Below are 12327 nucleotides of genomic sequence, written 5' to 3'. Positions count from 1 at the left end.
GTTGTTTACTAAGCATTTCACTGTTAGTCTACACCTGTTGTTTACCAAGCATTTCACTGTTAGTCTACACCTGTTGTTTACCAAGCATTTCACTGTTAGTCTACACCTGTTGTTTACTAAGCATTTCACTGTTAGTCTACACCTGTTGTTTACTAAGCATTTCACTGTTAGTCTACACCTGTTGTTTACCAAGCATTTCACTGTTAGTCTACACCTGTTGTTTACCAAGCATTTCACTGTTAGTCTACACCTGTTGTTTACTAAGCATTTCACTGTTAGTCTACACCTGTTGTTTACCAAGCATTTCACTGTTAGTCTACACCTGTTGTTTACCAAGCATTTCACTGTTAGTCTACACCTGTTGTTTACCAAGCATTTCACTGTTAGTCTACACCTGTTGTTTACCAAGCATTTCACTGTTAGTCTACACCTGTTGTTTACTAAGCATTTCACTGTTAGTCTACACCTGTTGTTTACCAAGCATTTCACTGTTAGTCTACACCTGTTGTTTACCAAGCATTTCACTGTTAGTCTACACCTGTTGTTTACCAAGCATGTGACAAATAAAATGTTATTTGATTTGAAGTGACCTCAAACTTATGGAATGTCAAACTGTTTTTGAGAGGTCATACTTATCACAGAACACAGTTTACAGAGGGAAACAGACTAAACAAATAACTCTCTATATGGAGATTCCTGATGATACCTGTTTCTAATCAACAGGTATGAGGGAATAGAAGATCTATTCCTTGCTACTCCCGATGCAGAAGCAGCTTGTCAATTGAACAGCCCCCGAAAAACCTGTGACAGAGTCATTACTTTCACCATTGTTCGGCAAAGTTGACTTCAAAAAGGCAAACCTCTGATGCAGTCTGAGTTAAGAGAGAGGCAGGTGATGGGGGGATGAGGAGGGGGAGGAGAGGGGGAGAGCGAGAGAGAATACTACTCCAAGATGGGAGATGGAGAGGGGGAAGGCCTTTGATCTGAGTGCACAAAAGAACAAAAGAGACGGAGGAGCACAGAAGATTGCAAAGAAGGCATGTACTCAATTCCCAATAGAAAAGAGACAGAGAGTTGTAAAGAGAGAAAGAAAGAAAGAAAGAAAGAAAGAAAGAAAGAAAGAAAGAAAGAAAGAAAGAAAGAAAGAAAGAAAGAAAGAAAGAAAGAAAGAAAGAAAGAAAGAAAGAAAGAAAGAAAGAAAGAAAGAAAGAAAGAAAGAAAGAGGGAGGAGGGGAGATAGAAAGAGGAGAGGGAGAGAGAGGGAGAGAGAAAGAGAGAGAGGAGGGGAGGAGAGGGAGAGAGAAAGAGAGACAGAGGAGGGGAAGAGAAAGAGAGACAGAGAGGACAGGAGAGAGAAAGAGAGACAGAGGAGGGGAGGGGAGAGAGAAAGAGACAGAGAGGCGAGAGAGAAAGAGAGACAGAGAGGATAGGAGACAGAAAGAGAGACAGAGAGGAGGGGAGAGAGAAAGAGAGACAGAGAGGACAGGAGAGAGAAAGAGAGAGAGAGAGGGGAGAGAGACAGAGAGACAGAGAGGAGGGGAGAGAGAAAGAGAGACAGAGAGGACAGGAGAGAGAAAGAGAGAGAGAGAGGGGAGAGAGACAGAGAGACAGAGAGGACAGGAGAGAGAAAGAGAGACAGAGAGGGGAGAGAGAACGAGAGACAGAGAGGGGAGAGAGAAAGCGAGAGAGAGGACAGGAGAGAGAAAGAGAGACAGAGAGGGGAGAGAGAACGAGAGAGAGGAGGGGAGAGAAAGAAAGAAAGAAAGAAAGAAAGAAAGAAAGAAAGAAAGAAAGAAAGAAAGAAAGAAAGAAAGAAAGAAAGAAAGAAAGAAAGAAAGAAAGAAAGAAAGAAAGAAAGAAAGAAAGAAAGAGAGGAGGGGAGATAGAAAGAGAGAGAGGAGAGGGAGAGAGAAAGAGAGAGAGGAGAGGGAGAGAGAAAGAGAGACAGAGGAGGGGGAGAGAAAGAGAGACAGAGAGGACAGGAGAGAGAAAGAGAGACAGAGAGGAGGGGAGAGAGAAAGAGAGACAGAGAGGACAGGAGAGAGAAAGAGAGACAGAGAGGAGGGGAGAGAGAAAGAGAGAGAGAGGGGAGAGAGAAAGAGAGACAGAGAGGACAGGAGAGAGAAAGAGAGACAGAGAGGGGAGAGAGAAAGCGAGAGAGAGGACAGGAGAGAGAAAGAGAGACAGAGGGTAGAGAACGAGAGAGAGAAAGAGTGACAGAGAGGGGAGAGAGAAAGAGAGACAGAGAGGAGGGGAGAGAAAGAGAGACAGAGGAGGGGAGAGAGAAAGAGAGACAGAGAGGGGAGAGAGAAAGAAAGACAGAGAGGACAGGAGAGAGAAAGAGAGGCAGAGAGGAGGGGAGAGAAAGAGAGACAGAGAGGGGAGAGAGAAAGAAAGACAGAGAGGAGGGGAGAGAAAGAGAGACAGAGAGGAGGGGAGAGAAAGAGAGACAGAGAGGGGAGAGAGAAAGAAAGACAGAGAGGGGAGAGAGAACGAGAGACAGAGAGGGGAGAGAGAAAGAGAGACAGAGAGGGGAGAGACAAAGAGATCAAACAAAACAGGAGAAGACCAGCATGTTCTAGTATTGATTCTACTCGGTGGGTTGTTTAGGGAGTTCTTTCAAGTCCTATCCTAAACCAATTAGCATCGAGTTTCTTCTAGGGAACTGGAGTCAACCACAGTGGCCGTCTCTAACATTGTTAGCATGTAGCTTACAACCAAGTCAGCCAAGCCCTTTGCTCCACATTAAACATCAACTTTTAATTGGCATGTCAAGATGATGGCGTGTCATGCTAGTCGCTACAAGAGTGTACCCATTGGAAAGTATAGTCCTGTGGGTCCACGTTCTCTTGTATGTCAAAACTCTGGCACTAAACACTTGTCATACAGAACAGACTGCATGCTGAGAAGTAACAGTATCTCTCAGTAACTGAAAAATCTATCTTAAAAAGCTAAACATGTACTGTAAATGCAATACATTTCCATTAAGCAGCAGCAACCATTTTGAAGAAGGGCAAACAAGATGGTGATAGGCTAGTTGAGACAGGAAACTACTGTTCTGATCCTCCTTGAATTGTCGTCATGACTCCACCCAAGTTCAAATGAGATGTTGGGGCGGCAGGTAGCATAGCGGTTAAGAGTGTTGGGCCAGTAACTGAAAGGTTGCTGGTTTAAATCCCTGGGCTGACTAGGTGCATTTTCTTTATGTGCTCTTGAGCAAGGCACTTAATCCTAATTGCTCCTGTAAATGGCTCTGGATAAGTGTGTATGATGGACAACAGTCAAGACACACATTAGAAACATTCTCACCTTGGAAGACAGCTGCGTTCTGGATGATGAGGAGTTTGAGCGGTGCGCTGACTGTCTGCAGGCCTGACTCCATATTCTGCCTGGCAGTCATCTGGTAACGTTCCTCCATCCTCCTGGAACAGCAAGTCAGGCCCATGGGCTGGCACACCTGCAGGTCTGCACCTGGACAAGAGGGGGCAGGAGAGGCATATAGTGCATTCCAAATGGCACCCTATTATATTTACAGTGTACTATGGGCCCTGGTCAAAGGTTGCACACTATTAAGAGAATAGGGTGGCATTTGGGACGCAACCGTGGATGAATTTGCCCAAACACGCTGATCTAAGGTCATTTGAGTGTTTTCCCACTACTAGTGAAAGTTACAATTCAGTGAGGGTAAGCTGATCCTAGAGCTGTACCTACAGTATGGGCAAGGTCTACCCAAAGCTGCAGTTTGTTTACATTTGCGAATTGAGTTGAGCTACCATGTGAGCAGGGCAGCAAACAGCTTGCATTTCCAACTGGAGTCCAGCCTCCTCTGAGGACTACTATGTGTTTTAGCGCACCTGAAACTTTACATTGAAACTTAAAAGTTAAATTCAAATGAACCCTTTAATTACAATTAATTTAATTCCATTTCCCTGCTCTTTGCAAATAATTGCACCAGGGCTGTAGTTCCTGTTCACAGTGAGTAAAGAATGTGAAGATTTCACGAACTATGAGATGGAATGAAACCCATCCTATCTCTCGACTTGCATGTAATAAGTAATCTGACAAACATGAGAATGTGTGGAAAGACTGTGAGCTTTTGTTTTCCTTTTGAAACTTCTAAAGCTGAGTGGTGAAAGAGGAGGGTCAGACAAATCACTTTCACAGGAACATCCTGCCTGTGTGAAATACTCAAAGACATGACAAATGGTAGGTTGATACGCTAACAGCTTTCATCATGACCACTGCTTCTGAAGGTTGTTTAGAAATAGAAGTCATAATTGGATTTGCAGGGTTCTTTTGAAAAGTGAACATGTAAGTCATTGAAAGAGAAATTGAAGTGACAAGGATGTTTTCGTCGGACACTGTACACGTATGCCCGGATCAAAGAAGAATTGCCCCAAAGAAATTATTTTAATGTGAAAAGGTAAATAAAGATTATGGTCTGACTTGTATCAAGGCTTCCCTCAAACACAACCGTTGACCTTACTGAATAGTTTACCTTGAACTATATCAAAGTTACAAAGAAATATTAAACACAAATATGTGTGGGGTGCTCTGATAAACACTGTGAATCAAGAACTCAACTCCCACTGGGCAAAAACTGGATGATATGAACAAAACCTTCCATACATGTTTGGCCATGGTAGAGCGTTAGAAATTCACTTTTTGGACCTGAACACCGAAACATTCAGGAGATAGAGGTGCTCAAAGTTGACTCATTTTGCATACCCCACCCTGCCATGAAAAACCATGCATTCATCACTGGAAAAATACACAGTTGAGTTTGATATCATTTGAAAGCATACAAACAGGGTTGTCAAACTGTTTTAGAATGTCTTATCATTTTCACATATGTTGTTGTTTACACTCTGTTACATCACCTGGGGTGTTAGTGTTGTGCCTGCCATCGGCTGAGACACGGCATGCTCTTAAATACAATTTGTGGTCATAGTTTGGCTGATATTGTCACGTCCTGACCAGTAAAAGGGGTTAATTGTCATTGTAGTTTGGTCAGGGTGTGGCAGGGGGTGTTTGTTTTGTGTGGTTCGGGTTTTTTGGTTTATGTTCTACATTTTCTATTTCTATGTGTTTATCTAGTTATTCTATTTCTATGTCGGGTTTTGGTAGGACCTCCAATTAGAGAGAGCTAGTTGTCGTTGCCTCTAATTGGAGGCCATATTTAGTTGGGTTAGTTTTCTCTTGTGTTTTGTGGGTGGTTGTTTCCTGTATAGTCTGTGCACCTTATGGGACTGTTTTCGTCGTTTGTTTTGTTTAAGTGTTTTTTTCCTTCAATAAATAAGAAGATGATCAATATACCCGCTGCATTTTGGTCCAGTCCTATCGACGACCGTTACAGTACCACCCACCAAAGAAGGACCAAGCAGCGGAGGAAGGAGCAGCAGGAGAGCTACTTGGAGTCATGGACATTGGAGGAAATATTAGATGGAAAGGGACCCTGGAGGCAGGCTGGGGAGTACCGCGACCGAAGGAGGAGCTGGAGGAAGCTAAGAGAGAACGACCGAGGTATGAGGCATTATATCCTCCATTTCAGGAGGTGAGGAGGCAGCCCCAAAAAATGGGGGAGCCCTGACCTAACTTCCCGGGTGTACAGGAGAGAGCCGTGGAGCATAAAGGAGCCAGTCAAGGAATCAAGCGAGGGGCTTGACGCGAGATTCCGAACAGAGGTACTGGCGGAAAGGGCACGAAGGAGCACCTGTGCTTATTATAGGGAGCGACGGATCAAGCAAGCACCATGTTATGCGGAGATACGCACGGTATCGCCAGTGCGCAGCTACAGCCCGGTGCGCTTGGTGAAAGCTCCTCACAGGTGTCATGCTAGAGCCAGCATCGAGTCAGGACCGGTGATGCAAGTTGCAAGCATCAGACCGCCGGTGAGGGTTCATGGCCCAGTGTATCCTGTTCCTGATCCTCGTACTCTTCCTCTAGTGCGCCTGCCCAGTCCAGTACGTCCTGTACCTGCTCCTCGCACTAGCCTTGAGGTGTGTGTTACTAGGCTGGCACCTCCAAAACCAGCCCCACGCATCAGGCCTATAGTGCACCTGCCCAGTCCAGTACGTCCTGTTCCTGCTCCTTGCACTAGCCCTGAGGTGCGCGTCAATAGTCTGGCGCCTCCAAAGCCAGCCCCACGCATCAGGCCTTTAGTGCACCTGCCCAGTCCAGTATGTCCTGTTCCTGCTCCTCGCACTAGCCCTGAGGTACGTGTCAATAGTCTGGCGCCTCCAGAGCCAGCCCCACACATCGGGCCTTTAGTGCGCCTGCCCAGTCCAGTACGTCCTGTTCCTGCTCCTCGCACTAGCCCTGAGGTGCGTGTCAATAGTCTGGTGCCTCCTAAGCCAGCCCCACGCATCAGGCCTTCAGTGCGCAGTCCCCGTCCAGAGCTTCCGGCGACAAGTCCCCGTCCAGAGCTTCCGGCAACAGTTCCCGTCCAGAGCTTCCGGCGACAGTTCCCCATCCAGTGCTTCCGGCGATGTCCTACAGTCCGGAACCGGCAGAGACGGCCCACAGTCCGGAGCCTGCAGAGACGGCCCACGGTCCGGAGCCTGCAGAGACGGCCCACGGTCCGGGCCTGCAGAGATGGCCCACGGTCCGGAGCCTGCAGAGGCGGCCCACGGTCCGGAGCCTGCAGAGACGGCCCACGGTCTGGAGCCTGCAGAGACGGCCCACGGTCCGGAGCCTGCAGCGACGCTCCTCGGCCCTGAGCCTCCAGCGATGCTCCTCAGCCCTGAGTCTCCAGCGACGCTCCTCAGCCCGAGGTCTCCAGCGACGCACCTCAGCCCGAGGTCTCCAGCGACACACCTCAGCCCGGGGTCTCCAGCGACGCACCTCAGCCCAGAGCCTTCAGCAGTGGTCTACAGCCCTGAGCCTTCAGCGGGGGTGGGCAGGTTAGAATGGGGACTAAGGACGGAGCCAGAGCCACCTCCGTAGTTGGAGGATTGGGGAGGGGTGTAGCACGAGAGCCGTCGTTGACGGTGGCCACCCTCCCTTCCCTCCCTTTAAGTTTGGTTTTTTTTTGTGGGGTTTTTGTGTTTGAGGTGCATTCGGGGTCTGCACCTTTGGGGGGGGTACTGTCACGTCCTGACCAGTAAAAGGGGTTAATTGTCATTGTAGTTTGGTCAGGGCGTGGCAGGGGGTGTTTGTTTTGTGTGGTTCGGGTTTTTTGGTTTATGTTCTACATTTTCTATTTCTATGTGTTTATCTAGTTTTTCTATTTCTATGTTGGGGTTTTGGTAGGACCTCCAATTAGAGGCAGCTGGTTGTCGTTGCCTCTAATTGGAGGCCATATTTAGTTGGGTTAGTTTTCTCTTGTGTTTTGTGGGTGGTTGTTTCCTGTATAGTCTGTGCACCTTACGGGACTGTTTTCGTTGTTAGTTTTGTTTGTGTTTTTTCCTTCAATACATTTACATTTACATTTAAGTCATTTAGCAGACGCTCTTATCCAGAGCGACTTACAAAATGGTGCATTCACCTTATGATATCCAGTGGAACAACCACTTTACAATAGTGCATCTAAATATTTTAAGGGGGGGGGGGGGTAGAAGGATTACTTTATCCTATCCTAGGTATTCCTTAAAGAGGTGGGGTTTCAGGTGTCTCCGGAAGGTGGTGATTGACTCCGCTGTCCTGGCGTCGTGAGGGAGCTTGTTCCACCATTGGGGTGCCAGAGCAGCGAACAGTTTTGACTGGGCTGAGCGGGAACTGTGCTTCCTCAGAGGTAGGGGGGCCAGCAGGCCAGTGGTGGATGAACGCAGTGCCCTTGTTTGGGTGTAGGGCCTGATCAGAGCCTGAAGGTATGGCGGTGCCGTTCCCTTCACAGCTCCGTAGGCAATCACCATGGTCTTGTAGCGGATGCGAGCTTCAACTGGAAGCCAGTGGAGAGAGCGGAGGAGCGGGCTGACGTGAGAGAACTTGGGAAGGTTGAACACCAGACGGGCTGCGGCGTTCTGGATGAGTTGTAGGGGTTTAATGGCACAGGCAGGGAGCCCAGCCAACAGCGAGTTGCAGTAATCCAGACGGGAGATGACAAGTGCCTGGATTAGGACCTGCGCCGCTTTCTGTGTGAGGCAGGGTCGTACTCTGCGAATGTTGTAGAGCATGAACCTACAGGATCGGGTCACCGCCTTGATGTTAGTGGAGAACGACAGGGTGTTGTCCAGGATCACGCCAAGGTTCTTAGCACTCTGGGAGGAGGACACAAGGGAGTTGTCAACCGTGATGGCGAGATCATGGAACGGGCAGTCCTTCCCCGGGAGAAAGAGCAGCTCCGTCTTGCCGAGGTTCAGCTTGAGCTGGTGATCCGTCATCCACACTGATATGTCTGACAGACATGCAGAGATGCGATTCGCCGCCTGGATATCAGAAGGGGGAAAGGAGAAGATTAATTGTGTGTCGTCTGCATAGCAATGATAGGAGAGACCATGTGAGGATATGACAGAGCCAAGTGACTTGGTGTATAGCGAGAATAGGAGAGGGCCTAGAACAGAGCCCTGGGACGACACCAGTGGTGAGAGCGCATGGTGCGGAGACAGATTCTCGCCACGCCACCTGGTAGGAGCGACCTGTCAGGTAGGACGCAATCCAAGCGTGGGCCGCGCCGGAGACGCCCAACTCGGAGAGGAGGATCTGATGGTTCACAGTATCAAAGGCAGCAGATAGGTCTAGAAGGATGAGAGCAGAGGAGAGAGAGTTAGCTTTAGCAGTGCGGAGAGCCTCCGTGACACAGAGAAGAGCAGTCTCAGTTGAATGCCCAGTCTTGAAACCTGACTGATTAGGATCAAGAAGGTCATTCTGAGAGAGATAGCAGGAGAGCTGGCCAAGGACGGCACGTTCAAGAGTTTTGGAGAGAAAAGAAAGAAGGGATACTGGTCTGTAGTTGTTGACATCGGAGGGATCGAGTGTAGGTTTTTTCAGAAGGGGTATAATAAATAAATAAGAAGATGATCAATATACCCGTTGCATTTTGGTCCAGTCCTATCGACGACGGGTTACAGATATTCTGTATGTACTAAAATGTGAATAACATTTAAATGTTAATATTATATTAATCTTCAGAAGTAGTAGAGAGCCCACTCTGTCCAAAAAAAATTAAACGAGCTGGTTACCTTCAGTCGCGCAGCCTCTGCCACATTGTAATGCACTACAGGTAGTAATATAGTAATGTGGAGCAGAAATGTGCAGACCTGACAAATAAGTAGGCATGACGCACATTCACATTCATAATCACAATCAGTATCACAATCACATTCAGAATCACATTCACAATCACATTCACAATCATATTTACATTCAGAATCACATTCACAATCATACTTACATTCAGAATCACATTCACAATCATTCACAATCACATTCACAATCATATTTACATTTGGAATCACATTCACAATCACAACCACATTCACAACCACACCTCTCTCACTTCCATGAAAAACCGAATAGTAATCTGCAGAGGACTACTAAGAGAACTACCCAACACTGGCTGATTGATAGCACAATAAACAAACATCAGGAACTGTGGTTGAGACAGGGTTGGTAGAACTGTGGTTGAGACAGGGTTGGTAGAACTGTAGTTGAGACAGGGTTGGTAGAACTGTGGTTGAGACAGGGTTGGTAGAACTGTGGTTGAGACAGGGTTGGTAGAACTGTGGTTGAGACAGGGTTGGTAAAACTGTAGTTGAGACAGGGTTGGTAGAACTGTGGATGAGACAGGGTTGGTAAAATTGTGGTTGAGACAGGGTTGGTAGAACTGTGGTTGAGACAGGGTTGGTAGAACTGTAGTTGAGACAGGGTTGGTAGAACTGTGGTTGAGACAGGGTTGGTAGAACTGTGGTTGAGACAGGGTTGGTAGAACTGTGGTTGAGACAGGGTTGGTAAAACTGTAGTTGAGACAGGGTTGGTAGAACTGTGGATGAGACAGGGTTGGTAAAATTGTGGTTGAGACAGGGTTGGTAGAACTGTGGTTGAGACAGGGTTGGTAGAACTGTAGTTGAGACAGGGTTGGTAGAACTGTGGTTGAGACAGGGTTGGTAGAACTGTGGTTGAGACAGGGTTGGTAGAACTGTGGTTGAGACAGGGTTGGTAAAACTGTAGTTGAGACAGGGTTGGTAGAACTGTGGTTGAGACAGGGTTGGTAAAACTGTAGTTGAGACAGGGTTGGAAAAACTGTAGTTGAGACAGGGTTGGTAAAACTGTAGTTGAGACAGGGTTGGTAAAACTGTAGTTGAGACAGGGTTGGTAGAACTGTGGTTGAGACAGGGTTGAGAAAACTGTAGTTGAGACAGGGTTGGTAAAACTGTAGTTGAGACAGGGTTGGTAGAACTGTGGTTGAGACAGGGTTGGTAGAACTGTAGATGAGACAGGGTTGGTAGAACTGTGGTTGAGACAGGGTTGGTAGAACTGTGGTTGAGACAGGGTTGGTAAAACTGTAGTTGAGACAGGGTTGGTAAAACTGTAGTTGAGACAGGGCATACTAGCAGACAGGTTTTTTACTCTGAGAAATGACACAAAATCAATGCAGAACATGATGTAAGGTAAAGGGGTTGATACCACAATCCATAGGAAAAGGTAATTGTTGCACGGTATAACAGAAATGCTTTTTTCTCCTCGATCTGTTTCAACAATAGATCTTCAGAGCTCAAATCGATATTGGATGGAGCCCAGGCAGTAATGAAAAGACAAAACACATTAAGGTAACATGGAAAAGAGCTAGAATGGCCAGTAAAGCAGAGGAGACAGGCACTTTATAATAAATCATTTTACTGAAAAAAAGACACCAATAATCTTTATTGCAAACATACATACTGTAGCTAGCTAACTCACAGGTGGGTCCAGGGCCACATCAGACTGAAAGATATAATGACTCTCCTCCCATATATCGGTCAACAAGCACCTTCAGTATGCACACTGACTGGCCTAATATCTTAAATCAATAGCTTCAAAGGAGTCCTGACAGATAAAATCAAGTTAATTTCAGACTGCAGGGACAAAATGATTAAACTGTCAATACCACCCTGGGAGAGGTAAGCGCGTGTGGAGGGGGAAGAGAGACTAGAGGATTTAGCAATTATCTTCAGCAAAACAGACAGTTTCATCTGCCATTTTGCAGATGATAAATGTATTTCATTACAGAAGTTGAGAGCAGTGGGGAATAAGTCAAGGTAGTCTGCAGGGATAATTAAAACCTAAAAATGACACATTCTAAATAAAGCCTTTCTGACAAGACAGACCGCTTGGGACCAACATCCACCTCTTCTCCTTTACTATAGTCCTCCTCCTCCTCCTCCTCCTCTGGGTCTCCTCCTCTGGTTCTCTTCCTCTGGTTCTCCTCCTCCTCGTCATCACACACTGTTCTGCTCTGAGCGTGTTTCGCTTGATCTTTTACACTTCTGCCAAAAGCTCCACCTCTTTCTAGGCCATACAGACAGACCGTTTTCAGGTCAAACAGACAGACCATTTTCAGGTCAAACAGACAGACCGTTTTCAGGCCATATAGACAGACCGTTTTCCGGCCATATAGACAGACCGTTTTCCGGCCATACAGACAGACTGTTTTCAGGCCATACAGACAGACTGTTTTCAGGCCATACAGACAGACTATTTTCAGGCCATACAGACAGACTGTTTTCAGGCAAGCAGAAAGCCGTCCTATTATTATGTTTTGCTTTGTGTATAGTCACTTCATTAACTTCCCTGGGCTAGGTGGGACGCTTGAGTCCCACCTAGTCAACAGCCAGTGGAATCGCGTGGCGCGAAATACAAATACCTCAAAAATGCTATAACTTCAATTTCTCAAACATATGACTATTTTACACCATTTTAAAGACATGACTCTCGTTAACCTAACCACATTGTCCGATTTCAAAAAGGTTTTACAGCGAAAGAAAAACATTAGATTATGTCAGGAGAGTACCCTGCCAAAAATAATCATACAGCCATTTTCAAAGCAAGCATATATGTCACAAAAACCAAAACCACAGCTAAATGCAGCACTAACCTTTGATGATCTTCATCAGATGACACTCCTAGGACATTATGTTATACAATACATGCATGTTTTGTTCAATCAAGTTCATATTTATATCAAAAAACAGCTTTTTACATTAGCATGTGACGTTCAGAACTAGCATACCCACCGCAAACTTCCAGTGAATTTACTAAATTACTCATGATTAACGTTCACAAAATAATTATTATTAATTATAATTATTTTAAGAATTATAGATACAGAACTCCTTTATGCAATCGCGGTGTCAGATTTGAAAATAGCTTTTCGGCGAAAGCACATTTTGCAATATTCTGAGTATATAGCTA

At 46.2% G+C, this 12327-nt stretch overlaps 1 protein-coding gene across 1 annotated transcript in view; it reads right to left on the bottom strand.

The window, feature by feature from the left end:
* gpc3 (glypican 3) overlaps positions 1–12327 on the bottom strand; it is a 425503-nt gene that overhangs the window by 387328 nt on the left and 25848 nt on the right. The window contains exon 2 of the mRNA XM_045724105.2: positions 3310–3471. Coding sequence (XP_045580061.1) covers positions 3310–3471 — 162 coding nt within the window. The remainder of the gene's footprint in view (positions 1–3309; positions 3472–12327) is intronic.

This window comes from Salmo salar, chromosome 09, assembly GCF_965601325.2.
Source record: "Salmo salar chromosome 09, fSalSal1, whole genome shotgun sequence".
Lineage (NCBI taxonomy): Eukaryota > Metazoa > Chordata > Actinopteri > Salmoniformes > Salmonidae > Salmo > Salmo salar.
Note: the sequence above shows the minus strand (reverse complement) of the source record. Positions and strands in the feature narration are given on the sequence as shown.